The sequence below is a fragment of the Choristoneura fumiferana genome, chromosome 14, assembly GCF_025370935.1.
Source record: "Choristoneura fumiferana chromosome 14, NRCan_CFum_1, whole genome shotgun sequence".
NCBI classification, from domain to species: domain Eukaryota; kingdom Metazoa; phylum Arthropoda; class Insecta; order Lepidoptera; family Tortricidae; genus Choristoneura; species Choristoneura fumiferana.
The window spans coordinates 15,283,594-15,304,983 of NC_133485.1; the positions used below are offsets into that span (position 1 = coordinate 15,283,594).

At 35.3% G+C, this 21,390-nt stretch overlaps 2 protein-coding genes across 2 annotated transcripts in view; both read left to right on the forward strand.

Moving 5' to 3' along the window:
* The window catches only part of LOC141435293 (serine protease inhibitor 3/4-like), a gene marked incomplete at its 3' end in the record, with an annotated part of 78,659 nt that extends 61,287 nt beyond the window's left edge, over positions 1-17,372 (forward strand). The window contains 3 exon segments of the mRNA XM_074097994.1: positions 15,225-15,320; positions 16,013-16,225; positions 17,231-17,372. Of these exon segments, the coding sequence (XP_073954095.1) occupies positions 15,225-15,320; positions 16,013-16,225; positions 17,231-17,372 (451 nt within the window).
* On the forward strand, positions 1,074-4,701 carry LOC141434717 (antichymotrypsin-2-like). The gene is made up of 8 exons (XM_074097154.1): positions 1,074-1,229; positions 1,485-1,619; positions 1,993-2,196; positions 2,498-2,596; positions 2,696-2,839; positions 3,217-3,426; positions 3,808-3,949; positions 4,195-4,701. Exons 1-8 carry the CDS (start codon positions 1,176-1,178, stop codon positions 4,329-4,331), a joined length of 1,125 nt encoding a protein of 374 aa, XP_073953255.1. The 5' UTR covers positions 1,074-1,175; the 3' UTR covers positions 4,332-4,701.
* Positions 17,373-21,390: the final 4,018 nt, after the last annotated feature.

Genomic DNA, 21,390 nt, shown 5'->3' on the forward strand with positions numbered 1-21,390 from the left:
GGCATCATCCTTAAAAATAAATTAACGTCAGCGACATTGGAATTACAACCGCAAGAGCATTGCAAAAGAGTTATTTTTGCTTCGATGTGCAACAAATAGTGTCCTCTCTTTTGCACTGTTACGTATGAGTGAAAGGGAGTGCTGGCATTGAAAGGTGAAAGTTAGTACAAGGTCGTTGCTGCCTAGCTTTTCCCTGTCTGAATATCTAAAGCTGAGTTTACAATTACATCTGCAAGAAAAATCGTACATCGGTCGGCCATTTGTTTTTGCGTGCCAATGCCATCACGTGGCATTTGTTTATAAAAGAGGTCATTGCCCTTTTACCAACTGACTTAGCTTAAGGCCGACATGGTTGCTTATCGATACTTATCTCTTAATAAGCAAAATGTGATAAGATAAATACTGTGACGTAGGTACCTTTGACGCGTGTTCTAAAATTGGTAGAATCTACAAATATATCGTACATAAAAGAAGAAGCTAACTGAATTCATGTCAGACTTTGATACGTTTATGCACAGTCAAAATTTCTGGGTCTTGAGGCTATCCTGCGCAGGAATTCCTTTTATCATGTAGACAATGATGATGATGATGATCATTCGACCGATTTCGACCATGGCGACCCCTGTAACTCCTAATTATTCGTCGTGCATACGAGGGCTATGGATAGATATGAGAAAGTTGCACAGCTAAAGGATCGAAATAAAAGATGAAGTGTTAAAAACGCAATGCTACCGAATTTGTATCTAAAATGTAATTATAAAAGTACGAAATACCAAAATTATTCATCAAATCGATATTTACAAGCAAAAACAACATTCCGCCACACTACAGTAGAAAAACAGCCTTGGCCTTCACCTTCTGTCGGCTGAACATCCTTGTCGCTCTTTAGCACAGCGCGAGAGAGATAACGCCCGTGCTATATTAATCTTTGTTTCGCTTCATATTAACTGTTTTGAAAGCATCCTATTGGTGGACTTTCAAGGCCACTTTTATTTAAAATTACATTGCTAGTTGTTTTTGTTTTCGGCCAGTTCGGTGGTGCATCAAGTTGCGTGGCGGGAATACCAAGATGCGAGTATACTTACACAGACACATCTGTCGGTGTATATCTGTGCGCCTATAAAACAACGTGCTTCATTCAAGCGGGCTTAATTTCAGCCAGTTGGCTTTTAAACATGGATTCGAAGCTATCGCACAGCATTGCGGAGTTTGCCGTCAAGTTTTGCAATGTGAGTAATCGGTCACGGTGTAGGTTAATGACACAGATTCCAACTGGTATTTTTATACAGATTATTACAGATGCCACTGGCTGCTAAGAATGTTTTTTTAATTTTATCGAAGCCTTTTCAAAATGTTACGAGTTCGTTTGTTTTTTTGCGATTACTTGAATTTAGAAGTAAAGTTCTGAATTGACTGGATCTAAACTTCAATTACTTTTTATTTTTAATTAATTTGCTCGTTTCTGACCTTTTTATTTATTTCAGGAATTGGAAAAAGATAAGACCACAATATGTTCTCCGCTGTCTGCTGAGATAATGCTGGCGCTGCTGGCACTCGGCTGCAAGAACCAGTCGCACGCGGAGCTCCTGAAGGCTCTGGACATGACTGATGATGATGCTGTAAGAAAAATACTTTAGAGTTCATAATAATAATGATCGATAGAAAAATCATACTTGGGCTGGCGATTGAATACTTCACAGTCATTCCATGACGCATGCCAATACAACTCTGAGTAATTAAATAGTAATAACTACTGAGTCTAACAGGGTTCAGGGTACTCGCTTGCCCCACCGGAAAAAATGGAGGCACATCGTTAAGAGTGCAATCCCTTTGAAAGTCTATGATCCACCCTACATTAGTCCCTGTACCTTGTCGGTGCAACCAGGACTGCTATAACAATAGTAAATTTAAAAAAAGAAAACTGTCTTCTTTCGTTTTTCTTCTTTTTTTTCTTTTAATTATGATGTGTGTTTTCGTCTGTTCATTGTACAGATTCGTTCATCATTCGGCTTCCTTACATCAAACCTGAAAACTATTGAAAGAGCTACACTCAATATGGCTAACAAAATATATCTGAAGAAGGACATAAAGATTAAGCCCGAATTTTTAAAGGATGCTGAACAAATATTCGAATCTAGTCTGGAACAGCTGGACTTTGAGGAAAAAATCGCTTCAGCTGATACCATTAATGAATGGGTAAGACAATCATTTAATTTAAATTAAAATATCGGCTCGGTCTTTCAGAGATGGTTGTAGGGATCATTGTGATAGGCCTATATCACTGTCGATGTTTTCCGGCTGGTGTGATGATGTATATCAGCCACAAGCCTTACTCAACTGAACATGGCCGTTCTCAAGATCCTTCATGAAAGTCGGTTTGCTACTACTGAGTGATCTCAAGCTTATTTATGGAGTCTAGTTTAAAGAATCATTTCTCAAAATATTTGATAAAGAAAGTATTTGAATTAGAACATTGGTGTTTTTGTTTTTGTTTCAGGTGGCACATCATACAAATAATAAGATAAAGAGTATTGTCTCTCCTGACATGTTCAGTTCCCAAACCAATTTGGTGATGGTGAACGCTATTTGTTTCCTGGTAAAATGACCTTTACTTATTTATCGAAATTTGAATGTGGTTTAAAAAGGTCTACAAAAATAAACACGGACATTTTAACAATTGTTCTGAATATTTCAGGGACACTGGAACAAACCATTCAAAAAAATATTTACAAAGGACAGAGCATTTCATATCAACAATGTAACTACAACTCAGGTTGCCCAGATGTTTGAGGAAAAATTTTCCTGTGGTTATGGAGTTAGTCCAGAGCTAAAATCAAAGGTAAAGTTAACAATTACTGAAAAAAAATTTAGAAATAGGATCAATAAGTTATAGTTTTAATTTGTGAATGGTCTCTTCACGAGTGATCTCTTTCCACTTCAGAGGTATTTTTGCAAAAACTTTAGAACCTTGCCATGCATGAGTTTTAAACATCCCAAAAAGCAGATCAGCAGAGAAATGACATCATGTCATTGTTGAATAAGGGTGCACCGTGCTTGAAATAGCGAAAAAAAGATATATAGACCCAGAATCAAATACTTAACAGATTGCAAGAAGAGCGGAATCAGATTTTCACATTCTTTAAATCTCCGCTCCGTTCCACGCCGTCTCAAATTCTCAACAGAAGCGTTGATTCTTATATGTATTTGCTTCAACAGATAATAGAGATGCATTACCAAGGCGATGAAGCTAGCATGGTGATCATACTGCCAGATGAAATCGAGGGTCTAAACTTTACACTAGACCAGTTAATTGCAGGATACGACGTGATGGCAGATATAGCCAATTTGAAACGTCAGAAAGTTACAGTTCAATTGCCGAAGTTCAAAGTAGAAATGACGATAGACTTAAAGAAACTACTAACTAAGGTAAGGTTGGTTTTAAATAGTTTATTGAATCAGGCGTTACTTTGCGGAGGTCCATATCAATGAACTAAAATAATTTCATTGCTCACCCGCGACCTTAAGATAGCTAAGCTTATGCAAAAAGGTTAAAGGTTGGTTTTATTGCTTTAATCTAAGGCTGAAATTAAGGGGTCTACTCAAACCCTGCATTCAGGGTGCTGCTTGAAATATTAATACTTTGGCCTATCGTATTGTGTGCATACATGCGAGTATAATACACAATATCAAAGATAGTAATACGGTAAGCAGAGCCTTGTGTGTTGGCTTTTAGTAACGCAAATTATTTTTGACTATGAAATAAACGGTTGTTCAACCGCAATGTTTACAACTTTGCTTCTTTTTCAGTTAGGAGTGAAATCCATATTCGGCGAAAATAATTCAGATATCGATATGTTGCTGTCAAATGAGACTCTTTTCGTATCGGAAGCCATCCAGAAAGCTTACATAGAAGTAGATGAAAAGGGAACCGAAGCTACTGCTAGTACAGGCAAGTCCCTTCGTTAAATTTGTCACAGTCCAGTTCACAGCTAAAGCATCTTGATGGTGGTTAATAAAGTCCATTTTAGGCATTATCAAATATGTAAAAAGATCTGATTGACTTTTCACCACCCAGGTCAAACCGTTGAATCTGGAAAGCTAGAATTTTTAGTTTTCTTTTATGATGTAGACTGTGACGGATGCGAAAGCAAAAGGCTGCATATTAATGAAAAATTTCGCTTTATTACTTCGCAGGCGTTGTCTACAAGTTGCTGTGTAAAAGATATTATAAGAGATTTATCGCCGATCGTCCATTCTTATACCTGCTCACTGCTCGCAAGATCCCTCTCTTTATTGGTGTTTACAGAGGGATCCCCACTGCAACAGAGTAACCTAATGAGATCCAATACAAGACAAGAAACAAATGAAAAAAAAAGGAAACAAAACACACCACATCATCATCAGCCGTAGGACGTCCACTGTTGGACATAAGTCTCCCCCATGGATCTCCAGTTGCCTCGGTTAGAAGCGGCTTGTATCCACCGTGAACCCGCGACTTTAACCAGGTCATCCGTCCGGGTGAAATCTATTTGGCATACTTTTTAATGTCCGAAACTGATTACGCATAACAGGTTTTGTATAATTTATTTACGCCAAATCTTAAACTTGATGAAATTTAGTTCGGCATAATTCTGTATAAGCCGAATAATGGTTTACCCGAATTTATTTTAGCATAATATTAACATGGCCGAATTTTATTATGCATAATCTTGTTTAGCATATATGTAATTTAGCCGAATTTTGATAAGCCGAAATCCTGTACAAATCTATGTCCGGAAATAAATTACCTAATTACTATTGATGACTAGAAAAATAGGTTATTAAGGTTAGAATTGTATTTGTAATTGAAAGAACAGCCACCATTTAAAGAGGCACGAGCATAAAGATGGAGGACAGGGAGGCGAAGCCCCCGCAAGGGGGCTAGGGGGGCTGTAAAAAAATCCTAAGAAGGTTTTTGAAAAAAAAAATGAATATAGGATTCGGATAGAAACAGTAAAGGGGGGCTCGAGGGGCGGAGCCCTCCGCAATAAAGATAAACCAGGTAACGTGATTGCTCAACTATAGATTAGGTTAAGTTAGTATTTTGTCAAGAATAGGAGTTAACACTAACAAATCAATGGATGGTGAAATAGCCCCTAAGTATGCGAAAGTAACTTTCTGCGTAAGTAATTTTCTGCCTAAACAATATTGGGAATTCACGAATTATGCGTAAAGCCCATTCGGTTTACATTGGTTATGCGTAAGAGAATTCTGCGATAACTGTTATGCGAAAACAGTTTCGGCATAAATACTATTATGCGAAAACAGTCTCAGCATATATGCGTAAACAGATTATGCAAAATAGAATAATGACATAAAAAAATATGCGTAAACAAGGGGAACCCATCCGTCCACCTCGTTGGTGACGTCCTACGCTGCTCTTGCTGATCCGCGGTCTCCACTCGAGAACCTTTCGGCCCCAACGGCCATCTGTTCTCCGCACCAATACACCTTGTCGTCTATTTGATGACATCATGCTGGCAAGGAAGGAACTGTCAGGATGGTAGAGTAGTAGAGGGAGATCTTCCATTGGTGACCGTCTGGGAGTGAGGACGTACCTTTAAAACTGGGTATATTGCTACCTACGTAATTCTCTTTATATATTTGTAGCAATTCTATTATTTTAAGTTATTGAATTTAAATAGTTAAGATATTTTAGGTTAGTTCTTTTTGTTTTTAAATTCAAGTGAACTCTTTATTGTCTGATACCGAGGTTATTTTATTTGGAACTGGTATTTTAAAATTACCTAAAAGTTGTAAAGCTTTTTTAATAAAACGTTACAATTCACTCCAGTAATGAAGACACCCATTTTAATATAACGAATGTTGTTTTTGCTAATATTGTAATGGATGATTGTTGTGAGAAATCGAAATTAAATAAAATATTACATTACATAATTATCCAACATGTACAACATATACAACATGTGCATAATATTATTTATGGTTTTGTTTTTAAAATTGGCATTAGGTACTCATTACGTATATTATTACTGTTACTACATACTTACATGAAATTTGTGAATATAAATTATGTACATCTCTATTAATAAATATAATCTTTCAACATTCTTATTTATCCAAGTTTATGTCTAAATTTTATAAATGTAACTTAAAATAGTGTGTTCACATGACCCCATGGTAGAGTAAGAATATGGTCTTCCATCATTTGACGTTTATCATCATTATAAGTTAAAGCTACTTTATTCACTTCTTGTGTGAACTACTGTTCATGTCTCATGTCTTATAGACTTGATCATATACATTTTACATCTCAAAATGTCATTACAGTGTAAATCTTTTGTGTAGTCAGCTAAGTTCAATGCTTTTGTAACACATTTAGAAATGCCTTTTGATTTTTTAATTTCATTTTTCTACTTTTTATACAATACAACTTGGCCTTTAAGCCAACAAATTCAGTTATTATTTTCCCTCCTAATTCGTCTTTAAATAATCCAGGAACCTTCGCATGAAGTAGGGGCATCTCATATTTATTATTAGGGGAAAAGTTACTTTTATCGAAAACGGAAATGTTAGCATTAATATCTCTTTATACATCATCGGAATAAATGAAATAAAGTAAGCTATCAGTATCAGTGTAGCACAATTTAGCTTTTTCCGCATATTGGTTTTGAATAAAATCATAATGAAATTGGTATAAATGTTTCTTTGCATACTCCAAAACAGTAAATCCTATGTAAATAGGTCTATCTAAAATGACTTTTTCTTTATGCAATTGAATTGCGACCAAATTTTCAGAGAATATCGAAATACTTTTTAAGTTAGGGTTCGCAATTAATTTTTCAGCGCCTACAAGTTTGTTAGTAATATTTTGACTGTCATTCCATTTTGAAACTAGTTTCACATGTATTTGTTTTCGTTTATTTTCGATTGTTTTTCCGAAAATTGAATTGTTTAGTAATTTGAAAAAGTCCTTCTCAAAATCTGTTGAAGACGATTGTCTCAAACTAGTATTCAAATCAATATACTTTCGCAAAAAGTCATCTTGTCGAAAAGTTAGAATGCGATGAATATTCTTTAAAATTAACCCGTTTTTTAAACATTCTTTGAAATGTTCTCAATGAATAACGTAGTTATATTTATCATACAAATTTGCAATTAATTTAGGAGTTTTCCCTCCGATAGGAATAAACTTTTCAGCTGCAAACGGTAAGTCACTGTTCATATTATGTAAGTGATCTGGGTAAGACATGTCCACTTCTAATATATATCCGAGGTCAGATTTATCTGAGATTTTCTCTACATTGAAATTTTTAGTATCTTGTTTATTTAAAAATTGAAAATCTGAAACAGGCATTTTTTTGGTCATTGCGTAACCATAAAGGTTATTACAATCAAGGTAAAGTATGTTAGTAGATGGTAATGTTTTATCATAATTGGGGAGATGTTTATTATTAGCTTTAGCGTGTCTAAGTGAGCATTGAGCTAAACCACCTCTTATTCCCGTTTCAATCATTTTGTATATTTCGATATCATTGATCAATTCTAGCTGAACACCTGTGAATAAAAGCATCGCATCCCAGCTCAACCCACGTGAAATAACATAATATGCTGGATCCAAATTATAATAATGCTGAGTCAGCGACCGTTTCACTTTCGCGGGGACACACAACATTGTGTATATTGTATTTAATGTTTTCATGTGTTTTTCTGTATTTTTTTATTTTATTTGTGTTAATTTTGCTGTATATGTGTGTCTTCTGTGTAAGTGAATAAATGTCTTCTTTCTTTCTTTCTTTCTTTTCTTTCTATTTTTTCTTAAATTTTCAAAAACGTCTCATTTTAAATATAAATCTGTATATTGGCCAAGCGACTGAATATGGAAAGTTTGCCATACGGACATAGCGTCCTTTCAAATGCCTTATATAAATATTTATATAATATGGATAAGTATTTACGACGAGCTGTCGGTAAAGCAACAAGATCGGTCTGAGTCTGAGCCTTGGGGGGCCTATACCCAACAGTGGACGTCTTTGGGGTGACATGATGATGATGATGATGAAGTATTTTTAAGACGTATAGTTTTAATTATAGTGTTAATTTAAATCATATGTTTATGTTATGTTTTATAAGGTGACCAGACGACAAAGACGAAACACTAGCTACATTGTATATCGCTGCCTGAATACTAAGGGATACAATTAAAACAAAATATAGTTTAATTTTAATACTAATAATGTTGTATTTAAATTTAAAATCGTAGGAAATTTTGTTTTGACTTGTGTCCTTTCGGCATTCAGGGAAGCTATATATGGATATCAACAAATACGGAATCATCTTACTCCCGACACCGACCGCGCCATATTACTTTCCTTATACGGAACTTCAGATGAATAAGCGAACGTTTTCAGGGATCCGTTCCGTACGCGGAGGGTAAAACGGGACCCTAATACTAAGACTACACCGCCCATCTATCTATTTGTCTGTCACCAGGCTGTATCTCATGAACCGTGATAAAGCTAGGCAGAGCGGGACTATTACTAAGACTACACTGTCCATCTGTCTATTTGTCTGTCACTAGGCTGTATCTCATGAACCGTGATAGCTAAGAAGTTGAAATGTCTCCTATACAACAAAACGTGATATGTCTAATGTTGTATAAATAATGGTATGGAACACTTAGTGCGCGAGTCCGACTCGCACTTGGTCGGTTCTTTTATAATACATAAATTCGTAAATTATGCGCTAGTAATTTAGTTAGAAAATATTTTTTAAAGTGGATGGTGCTCTCAACAAAATGTCGGTAAGTAAGAAAACATATTTATATATTGCCATTGTTAGAAATAATAAATCATTTATTCAACAAATAGTTGCCACTAGTTTAACAAACTTTCATATGATTCAATAATTATAATGATAATAAATATGTGTAAGTAAATAATTACTTCTTACTCGTGTGACGTCGGGTCAGACCAGAACACTAGCTACATCATAATATACGAACATATATCGCTGCCTGAACGGAAAAAGACCAAATTTTCATTTAATTTTCATTTTAAGCAAGGTATAAGTAATTTTAATACCAATGATAGCATTTTCTTATTTCTTAATTTATCTTCCTCGTCTTTAGTGAATAAAACAGACCTACAGAGATCATACATGATAAAAGGTTATTTTTCAACTTAACTTTAACTATGAATTAATTCTTGTTTCAGGATACATCAGAACAGTTATTTAACTTCGTGCCGTGCACATCGCAAAGAAAACCGCCTGCTGAGAAACGCTTGAATTTGGGACTAAATAGTTTTCGTGCGTATCATGTTTATATTCATAAATTAAGCTAAGTCAATTATTGGACATTTTATTTCTTCATAGAATAGAGTATGTATAAAATTCATTTAAACTAAAAAACCTAAAATTAAAAACTTAAAACTTAACTAATTATTTGTGTGTATTGATATATCTAATCATTTATAGTTTTTTCTTATTATTTGTTTCAGATCTGTACCTACTTATACAAATACCATTAATATGCGTACCTTTACTTAGATTGTACACCTAGTTATTGTTTAATAGTTAAACGTTATATAGATTTACTATAAATGTAAAGTTCCGTTATATTATTTAGATATATATTGTCCGACTCAGTCCGACACAGTGTAAATTGTTATGAGGATAAATATACTGATACTGATATAAATAAACTTATATTATAGTACCTACCATTGCTTTTTTAATTAATATACTTAATCCTTAGTAAGGAATTCCTGCTGTATATTGATGCAGAAAAATAATTATTCATGTACTAAAAGTAAAGCAAATAGCACGATGAAAACTAGTAAGTATGAAATACTTAAATAAGGTAAAACTCAACATTTCACGCACCCAGTCTCAAAAAAATACGTAAGCACGATCCATGAATATTGTTTTGCTACCGGATAAAACCCAGGCAGCCCGCGTATATAAGAAGGAACCAGTTCCATATCCAGCCAGTTCCTGTCTAGACATGGAGCGAGAAGTATCGTATTCCGTGGCAAATTTTGCCGCAAAGTTTTGCGAAGTGAGTCATTTTTATTGTTCACGAGTGGATCAATAGTATACCTACCTATTGTTTACACCCTGGCCTTTTTTTTTAGATATAGCACCGTTAAGAGATAGTGTTTATATTGTTACGAGTTAAAAGTTAAAAAACTTTTTGCTGTTTGTTGCTATGATTATTTGTTGGAATCAAATCTAAACTTCGAATTTTACCCATCTATTATGAAATTCGGCACGGGTGTTATTTGGATAATTAGCAAATAAATTGTATTAAAAAAAAAGAAATTTACTAAAACTTTTTTTAATTCTTTTCCTTTTTCAGGAATTGAGGGCGAACAAGACCTCAATATGTTCGCCGCTGTCTGCGGAGATGGTGCTGGCGCTGCTGGCGCTTGGCTGCAAGAATGAGACCCACGATGAGCTCCTGAAGGCTCTGGACAAGACTGACGATGATGCTGTAAGTATTTGGAAGCCCGTTTTTATGTCCCTGTTTCAGACGAATTAACATTGTTAGCGAAATGTACCATTTCTTTACTACCCACTCCCTTGCTTTGAATTTTGAGTTGAACTATAGTAGCCTGTTGGCCCGAATTCGGTCTAAAACATTATTATCCTACTATTTTCAATGTGAAAGTTTGTGTGTATGTACTCCTTCATGTAAAACGGCTAAACGGATTTGGATGAAATGTGGTACGTAGTTAGTTAGAGAGCTGGAATAGCAAATAGGCTACTTTTTACTCCAAATTTCTCACGGGATATGGACAAAATCTCGAAAACCGCTGGGTACAGTCACGAAGCTTGGCACTGTTGTTTATGCAACATCAATAAAGAACACAATGTAGTTTTCGGGAATTCCCATGGAATTTTGTAAAATCCCGGAATTTCAGTTCAAGTGCTGGATTTTCCAGATACGCTCATCATACGGATTCCTTACATCGACCCTGAAAGCTGTCAAAGGCACCACTTTAAATGTAGCCAACAAAGTGTACTTGCAAAAGGGTGGAGAACTAAAGCCTGGCATAGAGAAGGACGCTAAGAAAGTATTCCAGTCAAGCTTGGATCAACTGGATTTCAATGACAGTGAAGCTGCTGCTAACACCATCAATAATTGGGTAAGTTAAACTAGGTATAATGTACAGTCAACATCATTAATAAGTCATCACTTTTGTACCTTGTCGCTTTCAGTCGGTCGTATGGCTTTTCAAACATGACGTTAAAATGACAAGGTTCAAAAGTGATCAATTATTTACGACGTTGACTATACCATGACTCATCATCATCATATTAGCCGTAGGACGTCCGGCATGTGTACAAGCCTCCTCATAGACCTCAACTTGCTTCGGTTGGAAGCAGATGAACTCGCGGCCTTAACTTAACCAAATCCTGCTTTCCTGTTATCCCTTTTAGGGATAAGTTGCCTTCGTACTCTTTTGTTTTGTTGTTTTCTTTTTGTATTATTTTTGTGTTTTATGAAAAATAAAGTATTTACATACATACATACATACAAATCATTTGTCAATTTCTTTGGGATGTCGTACGCTGCGCTTGCCGGTCCGCGATCTCCATTCGAGAACTTTTCGGCCCCAACGGGCATCTGTTCTCCGTGCTACCATAACTGCTGGATTATAATCTAACTTCATCATCATCATTATATCAGCAGTAGGACGTCCGCTGTTGGTCATTATAGGCCTCCCCCATTGACCTCCAGTTGCATCAGTTGGAAGCGGCTTGCATACACCCTGAACCCACGAATTTAACCAGGTCCTACGCTGCGCTCGCCCAATCTAACTTGTACTCTTCTAATTTTACTACACTTTTTTATATAACTCAAAAACGTATGCTATAGCTGCATTTCGTCTCCAGGTGGCACAGCAGACAAATGACAAGATCACAAATATAGTTTCACCTGACATGATGACGGAAGACACGCGCTTGGTGTTGGTAAACGCGATCTACTTCCAGGTAAGAACGCTATTCTCTCTTTGAATATCTTTTCAAAGTCAAAGTCAAAATATCTTTATTGAATTAAGGCTATAACAAACACTTATAAATGTCAAAAAAAAATCTACCACCGGTTCGGAAAAACCTCTATTGAGAAGAATCTGGCAAAAATCTCAACGAGGTATATTTTTTCAAACAGATTTACAATATTATTAAATGATATCTATACATCACAAGTATTTAACACAACTTTATTTTTAACACAGTAGGTTCGCTATTTGAAGGGATCGCTAATGCGGATCGGAATTATTTCCAAATATCCCTGTACATGATATAATCATTAACTTATAATACGCCTTAGATATTAATGTTTTCTTGACAATAAATAGATCTGAATTTTGTATCCATTTCATTTATAATATTTTTTGGAATTTTATTATGAACAGTTGCTCAACTTCCCAAAAACTAGGTAGTTTTTGGTTTTAGCCAGTCTGTAAGATGGAACTTTAAGCTTCCCTGTGTTTCTAGTAGCCTTTGGCTTATCGACGTTAGTGGGAAAATCACATAATAATATCTTCCTTACATACATGATTATTTCAAAAACATAAAACGACGGCAGGGTTAGGATACCTGTTTCCTTAAAGAAAGATCTCAAAGATTCACGCGTCAACAAATTATAAATTGCTCTTTTATAAGATAAAAATTGACTCAATGTCTGCAGCAGATCCCTTATCAGAAGATAAGGCCGTGCGAAAAATAATGCTATTAAAGTAAGCAAAATAAGCGGAAGCTGTCTCAGCGGAAGACCAGCGTTGGCCTCTACGGCCAGCACTATGCTGAGCTGAGACCGTTTCGCGATTTCGCAAATACTTTCAATATTTACTTTATACTTGTTTATTTTGTGTTTATGTAATTTGTGAAATGCGAATAAACGTTTTCTATTTCTATTTCTATTTATTTATTTCAAAATACACCAACCGTGCCGTCGCCACATCAGTTAGCTGCTGTATTTTCCAAACTGCAAAAGCAGCAGAGCTCAATCTACCCGCGATTGCTGTGACGTGAGGTCCCCACTGTAGTTTAGAATCGAGCGTCCTAAAAATACTGTTGATTTTTACAAATTCAATAGTTTGACCATTTAACTTTATATTAGAAACTGAATTGGAGAGATGAATTTATCAACGAGAATTTAATACATTTGGTTTTCTTAGGATTTAGTAACAAATTATTGGCAGCAAACCATGCGGGTATCACGGACAGGGTTTCCTCACTTCAATACAACGATACTGCAATCTGGCCTGTATTGAAATCAACGTCATTTATTATCAAGCGAGTTTCATTGACCACATCTTAAATTAGACATGACTGTCAAACACTTATGGACGGTTACTTATGGACGATGTCCATAAATAGAATTTAATGTAAACCCTCGTGATGCGACTCTACGCTTATAGCCGGCAATTTTTACTGTGACCTTAATGCTGTTCCGTCCACAGCCAAGAACTTTTCATAGAGTTTATTATGGGAGCATCGTATCTTGTGTTTCTTCAGGCAAAACGCGAATCGCAAAGATCCATTACGCCACACCAAAACCTTCAACCTCAGCCTAAGGTACTACACACATTGACACTATGTGTTATGGCACAGCTCGGCTGTGAACGTTACGGCTGTAACCGTGCTGCCATAATCAGAGGGATTTGTGTAAAAGGAAAAAAAAATTGAACCGGCGAAAAAACAGACAAGCAAAAACCAATAAAGCTTTTTCTCCTATTTAACTTTAATCTAGGTACTAGTTTGAAGTCGGTGCCTCATCACGAGCCATCAGTAGTGGTAGAAGCCCATTAGGCAGACGACTATATGTCCACTCCTGATGGCTAGTACTGAGGCTTTGACTTCAAACTAGTACCTAGATTAAAGTTAAAATAGGAGAAAAGGTATATTATTTTTTGCTTTTCTGTTTTTCCGGCGGTTCAATTTTTTTGTTTAAAAGTTTTTATTTTATACTTTTTTCTCACACTTGGGGTATTTTTTTCCAAATTTTTATAATACCAACTTCAAGTTATACCCTATCCAATAAAAACAGAATTATGAAAATCGAACTACCATTTGAAAAGTTATGCGTGGTCATACATAAAAACATATATACGCGTCGACTTCAGAACCTCCTCCGTTTTTTTCGTCGGTTAAAAAGTACATAATATCTGCATTCGACACAACAGAGCCAAAAGCGGTTCGCAAAGCACCTTGTTGGGTCATTTCAACCACCTCATTTTCGTGGGCACATTTTTTTTGACATGGTAGAAGATTATTTTACAGTTTCCAGGTTATTTAGTAAAAGTACAGAACGTCTAAAACAAATATGTCATCAAATTCTAAATGTGATGTGACCTGCTACATCTGGTAGCATGGTGAACGGTTGTGTTGCTCTGAAGATGAGCTCTGGGTCTCAACCCGTCAGTGTAGTGTGGTGGTAGTGGTGATAGATGGGTTTGTGTGATTTGTGTGTGTTTTTACAGTGTGTAGGTGGATGAATATAAATAAAAATAAATCGTAAAATGTGTTGCTAAGCGCAATACTTGGGAACCGCTAGACCGATTTCGCTAATTATTTTTTGTTGTATTCGTTATTCAAAGTCAAAATATCTTTATTCAATTTAGGCTATAACAAGCACTTATGAATGTCAAAAAAAAATCTACCACCGGTTCGGAAAAACCTCTGCTGAGAAGAATCCGGCAAGAAACTCAACGAGGTATATATTTTTTTTTAAAACAGATTTACAATATTATTAAATGATATGTATACATCACAAGTATTTAACACAACTTTATTTTTAACACAGTAGGTTCGCTATTTGAAGGGATCGCTAATGCGGATCGGAATTATTTCCAAATATCCCTGTCCATGATATAATCATTAACTTTATAATACGCCTTTGATATTAATGTCTTCTTGACAATAGATCTGAATTTTGTATCCGTTTCATTTATAATATTTTTTTGGAATTTTATTATAAAAACGTATGCAATTTCCCAGAAAAGACTTTGTTAGGAGAAGGCTTTTATGGAAGATAAGAAAAATCAACGGGGGCGAAGCCGCGGGCAATAGCCAGTCTTTCATAAACTTAGCTATCATAAGGTCGCAAGTCAGCAGAGAAATTCTTTTAGTTCATTAAATATTACCTATCTGATGATTTTCAGGGTCTCTGGACTAATCCATTTAAGGCGAGTGCGACTACAAACAGCCTTTTCCGTGTAAACGAGAAAATCACCATAAATATTCCCATGATGTCATTATCCAACACATATTTTGATTACGGTGTCAGTCGAAAATTGAATGCCAAGGTAAGTTACCATAAGTGTCGATAGTGAGCACACAGAATTAGAATACGACTTGTTCCGAACTGGAAAGGTCCAAACGAAAGGTCCAAGCAGAGCTTTCTAGCTATCACTCACGTATCAATCTGCCGTCTGTCGCACAGATTTTACAGCCAAACGTTGGAGCTACAGTCTATAAATTTTCGTAGTTTAAGAATCCCGTTGACCTAAAAAGCCATACGAATTGTCATCAAATGTTTTTAAGCGAGGGCTCCCGCACAGCTAAAAGGAGGCACGAATATAAATTGATCTACTCTCAAATCAAATATCATTGCTCAGAGCCCATGTAGTAGATAAATACTCTATTCATAATATTTTAAGAAATATTGACAAACAACGGAATGAAAGCCACTAAAGTCAGCGTGGAAGTCAGCTTTTTTTGTAAAATTTTGTTTCCCATTGACTAATAAACTTGAAATTTACTTATAATATTTATCATTAAATTTGTTAGCAAATAACAGTATATTGATAATTTTATTTTTGCTTTTGTGGAGTACACAAATTCTTATCCTCAACTCGTACCCTCATGTCATCTCTTATTCTTCTTCTCATCTTAACTCCGTTTCGATAAGTTAGAAATCTGTTGCAACTTGACCCAACACTAGTCATTAGACTAGTCCCAGTGCAGCTTTCTGTACCTATTGATTAAACTTTTCCAGCTGCTCCGAATGTGGTATCAAGGTGGCGAAGCTAGCATGGTGATCGTGTTGCCAAAAGAAGTCGAGGGTCTGAGGTCCGTGCTGAAGAAGCTGGCTTCAGGGCACAACATTATGACTGACATAGAATCCATGACTTCTACTGAGCTTGACATCATCAAGATCCCAAAGTTCAAGGTGGAAACCACAATAGATTTGAAAAAGCTGCTGCCAAATGTAAGGTTTAATTTAAATTTTTATTATTCTTTATACGAAGCAAACTTCACTTTTAAACATTCCTTGTAGGCGTCGAAGTGACCGTATGATACATATGGGTAATTATTTGAGGTGTAAGATAAATGTTACAGAAATAAAACACACATTTTGATGTGGTCTGTTTTATTTTGAACATAAGGATATGTACCGATAAGATGCTTTATATTATAAGAGATCGATAAAGTTTATTTTGGTTAAAAAAAGCAAAAATCTAATTTAACGGTAACAAAAATGAGCATCGAGACCAAGAAAAAGAACATTTTGTTTATTTTAAAATCTTATAATTGTACTATTTGAATGAAAATCCGATCATAATGAGAAAACAAATAAGCATTATTTAATTAATCAGGTATCAACAGAAATAGACAATCGATATCTATTAAAAAAACTTAATAAGTGTGGCTACGAAAATGATGGTGTATTTTGGAACAACGGAAATGTAGAAAAATATTGTCTTATCAATGTCCTAATTTTTTATGTTTGCATGCATGGTATATCATTTATGAACATTCAATCCATGTTTTAAACAGCAAGTTTTTCTATACCTTGTATTTTTACAATACTACAAAGTAGTCAGGGATAATCCGAACCTGAACTTAACTGACTTTGTGCAGAAATTTAAGTTATTGTGGAAAAAAGATAAAACAGAATAAAATGTATTTACCACAAGTTTCAGTGATAATCCTAGCAACTTAAAAACAATAAACGATATATTTCTAATTTTGTAACTGAAAATTTGAGTCTGAACAAATGAACCTCTCGAAATAATAACATATCCTAAAATCACTGATGTTATCATTCGGGAGGACCAATCATAACTTCTTAGGGCATATCACTTCCTTAGAAGTGTATAAAATAAATATTATCATGTCAATCATCATATAAGTAATATAATAGTTAATGGGTATACTCTAAGGCCATCTTGCTGGAAAATGAAGTTTTAATAACACAACGATGTCATTTCAGCTGGGGATCAAGTCCATATTTAATGAACAGAAAGCGGATATCGACATATTGAAGTCAAACCAAAATCTCTTCGTGTCTCATGCGATCCAGAAAGCCTTGATCATAGTGGACGAGCAAGGTACCGAGGCTGCTGCTTGCACAGGTAAGCATATTCAATTACTCAAGCTAATAAAATATACAGGAAGAGCAATGCTTATGTTACTGTAAGAGCCGTTACTTCTAAAAAATCATCTGAAAAGGCGTTATTGAATTTAAACCTGCAGAATTCTGTCAAGTTTCTTTCCATCTATAGTCACTGCGCATTTTTCATCAACGAATATGAACTTTCATGACTGCAAAAGGCAGTTTCTCTTTCCCTTCTTTTTGATGATATTATTATATCCAGTGAAACCGATTGAAGATATCTTCTGTATTATACGCCCACGCTTCGTAGCCAACAGACTTTTACTCTACGTTGTGACGGCGACCGTTTATTGTGCGACATAGCGACGACAGCGATGATCCGAGTTTCTTTATCACCACATGCTCTAATGCGAGAGCACGGTGATCCGACGCCCCTCTCGGGTAATGAAAATAAAAATGAAAACGTTTATTAGAGGCACACAAACAATACGTAGAATAAAACAATAACAAAATATAAAAAGGGGTATAATACAAAAAGACATAAAATATGTGGTGTGCCCGAAATGGTCCCACCTGGGCATAAAAGGAGACTTCTGGAGTGGAGTCGGCGCTGGTCGTCCGGCGAGACCATGGCATCCAGTTGCGATCTTTGAGACTGCGAACAACAAACTCCACCCATTTTTGCCAAACTGGACCACACACTTCTGGAAATCTGAAACAATATATTTATGTAATATCGACAGTTTATCGATATCAATTTTGACGCACTATTCTAATATATTTATAATAAATAACATGTAATTCAACGTACTTAGCGCTCTTTAATCACATATAATATAACAGTAACATAACTTATATTTATAAACTAGCGTTTACCCGCGGCTTCGCACGCGAAAATCATTACATACATCAGTTGAATTGAAATTCCGGGATTTTATTAAATTCTCGTGAGAATTCCCTAAAATTACATCGTGGTTTTCATTGATGTTATATTATAACAACCATGCCAAATTTCATGACTCTAAACCCAACCGTTGTTATTTCGAGATTTTATCCCTATCCTGTGGGAATATTGGGATAAAAAGAACCCTATGTATTATTCCAGATGTCCAGCTATCTAGCATATCAAATTTCATGACTGTCAGCGGTTGTTATTTCAAGATTTTATCCCTATCCCGTGGGAATATATATGAATTTATATACTTAAACTAGCTTTTGCCCGCGGCTTCGCTCGCGTTAAATTTGGAGTAACATACATTCACTTTCTGCGATCCTTTTTTCGTGTTTTGATTAATTTTTCGGAGGATTATATGGAAATACAAATACAGACAGTTTTTTTTAGACAGATGGTGCAAATTTTGTAATACAAAAATCGACCATCATACGTAATTAACTATGATTCTTACCAACTTTGAAACCCTGCTTCGCTGATTCAGGGTTTGAATTTTAGAAAACGAAGTACATTCTACACGTTTCTTTTGCCCGCGACTTCATACACGATATAGGATTACATCCCGAGAAATTGTAAAGTTTCCGCGGGACATGAATTACTGTTAAGATCTATTTTAATATTCTTGATTGTCGATTAGAGACACATTGTAGCTTTCTTTTATTGAAATAATTTTGAAAATCTGCCTCAAAATTGAAACTTATTTTTATTGTGCGGAAAGTTTAATTTTTTTTAAAGTAAAAGTCTAATGTCAATCTGGGATAGTGTATCTTTCTATTGATAAAAGAATTATTTAAATCATGTTAATAGTTTCAGAGATGACCCCCAACAAACAAAGAAACAAACAAAGTTGAGATATTTTCCTATTCTTTCTATTTCTCTAATCTTTTCCCTAGTGCACCTCTGCATTACTTTAGGTCCATCTATGCCAAATTTCACACCGTAGCATGATTAACGGTTGTGTTGCTCTGAAGATGAGCTCTGGTTTAGTTCGAACGCGTCAGTGTAAAGTGGTAGTGGTGATAGATGGATTTGTGTGATTTGTGTGTTAGCTCGTTGAACGTACATGTAAATTTTGTATCTATGCTATGAGCCCTTGAGGAGTTCCGTCATCAGCAGACGACCTGGCTGCAGCATCAGGCGGTGTATATCATATAAACGCATTGTCATTGAAATTTAACAATCATGTAAAGTCTTTTGCGTGTGCCATCAACTTTTGAGGAGTTCCCTTCTACGGAGACGATCCTCGCCAGGATGAGCAGGATGTCACTGCTAAATAATTGTTACCAGATTTACATCAGGTTGCCAAATCTCCAGTCCCCAGTTTTATTGATTTAGCGTATGCGTTTTCTGATTCAGTTGGTAAGTATATAAAATCTTCTTTATTCGTTTTATCCCGTGGATATTCGGAAAATCTTTGAAACAGTTTTTACCTACCTGCATGCCAAATTTGAAGTTTCTAATATTTATAATTACGGAGTTAGGGCCACTTTGAAGCGAAAATATAAATCCCATTTTATTCCCTATCCCGTAGGAATTTTGATAAATCCTGAAATTGTTTTTAGCTGTTAGTATTACCTACTTGCTCGCCAAATTCGAAGTCTCTAATAATTATAGTTACGGTAAAAGGGTCAATAATTGAAAGTGAAAATACAAATCCCATTTATGCACTATCCCGTGGGAATTTCGAGAAATCCTGAAAACCGTTTTTAGCTGTTAGTATTACCTACTTGCATGCCAAATTTGAAGTTTCTAATAATTATAGTTACGCAAATAGGGCCATTTTGAAGTGAAAATATAAATCCCATTTTATTCCCTATCCCGTAGGAATTTTGATAAATCCTGAAAATTGTTTTTAGCTGTTAGTATTACTTACTTGTTTACCAATTTGAAGTATCTAATAATTATAGTTATGCAAATAGGGTCATTAATTAAAAGTGAAAATATAAATCCCATTTATTCTCTATCCGTGGGAATTTCGTAAAATCCTGAAAAGAGTTTTTAGCTGTTAGTATTACCTACGTGCATGCCAAATTTGAAGTTTCTAATAATTATAGTTACTGAAATAAGGTCATTTCAAAGTGAAAATATAAATCCCATTTATTCCCTATCCCGTGGAATTTTCGAAAAATCCTTCTTTAGTGCGCGTCTACACCTATTAAGGAACATATATTCCAAATTTCAAGTTTCTAGACCCAGCGGTTTGGGCCTGTGCGTTTGATCTATAAGTCAGTCAGTCAGTCAGTCAGTCAGTCAGTCAGTTTTCTTCTTTTATATATATAGATACTTGACATGTAAAATTTTTAATTTTATGAATAAATATGAGTATCGGGATAAAAAGTATTCTATGTTTTAATCCAGGTTATAAACTAACTTTTTACCAAATTTCATCCAAATCCCTCTAGCCGTTTCATCGTGAAGAAGTAACCAACATACTCACTCACTCAGAAACTTTCACATTTATAATATTAGTAGGATAATTAGCAGAACGAACGCTTTCAGATCGAAAATAAACAAAATTCCCCGAAAAATACCACTTACTTGTGAAACTTATATTTTGTCCATTTTCATTCCCAAAGTACACACAGCATGGCACTACTACTTATTACACAGTTTTACCCAAAAAAAGCTGTAATATCATGTTTTACATAAAAAAAGCAAAGAAAAATCCTGGAAAACTCTGACCGATGGTAGTGGTTTTTGACAACAAGTGACAACAAACTAGCACCCGACTAAATTAAATAACATTTTATTTGAATAGCTCTTTAACGACAGATGCCTTGCCCACCACCATCTTGCTCGCTAATCCTGCCGTGAAGCAGCAGTGCTTTCACTGTTGTGTTTCGGCGTGGAGAGTAAGACAGCCGGTGAAATTACTGGCACTTGAGGTATCCCATCTTGACCTCTAGGTTGGCAACGCATCTGCATTACCCCTGGTGTTGCAGATGTTTATGGGCAGTGGTGATCTCTTACCATCAGGAGAGCCACTTGCTCGTTTGCCATCCAGTCGAAAAAAAAAAAAAAATCGCTGAAATCAATACTTTACTTACATAATTGATTATGTTAGTGTCAGAATATTTTTCATCAA

Coding starts and splice junctions, on each gene's coding strand:
- LOC141434717 (XM_074097154.1), top strand. CDS start 1,176: ATGGATTCGAAGCTATCGCACAGCATTGCGGAGTTTGCCGTCAAGTTT. Junction 2,840..3,216: donor GTCCAGAGCTAAAATCAAAG/GTAAAGTTAACA, acceptor TTGCTTCAACAG/ATAATAGAGATGCATTACCA. Junction 3,950..4,194: donor CGAAGCTACTGCTAGTACAG/GCAAGTCCCTTC, acceptor ATTACTTCGCAG/GCGTTGTCTACAAGTTGCTG.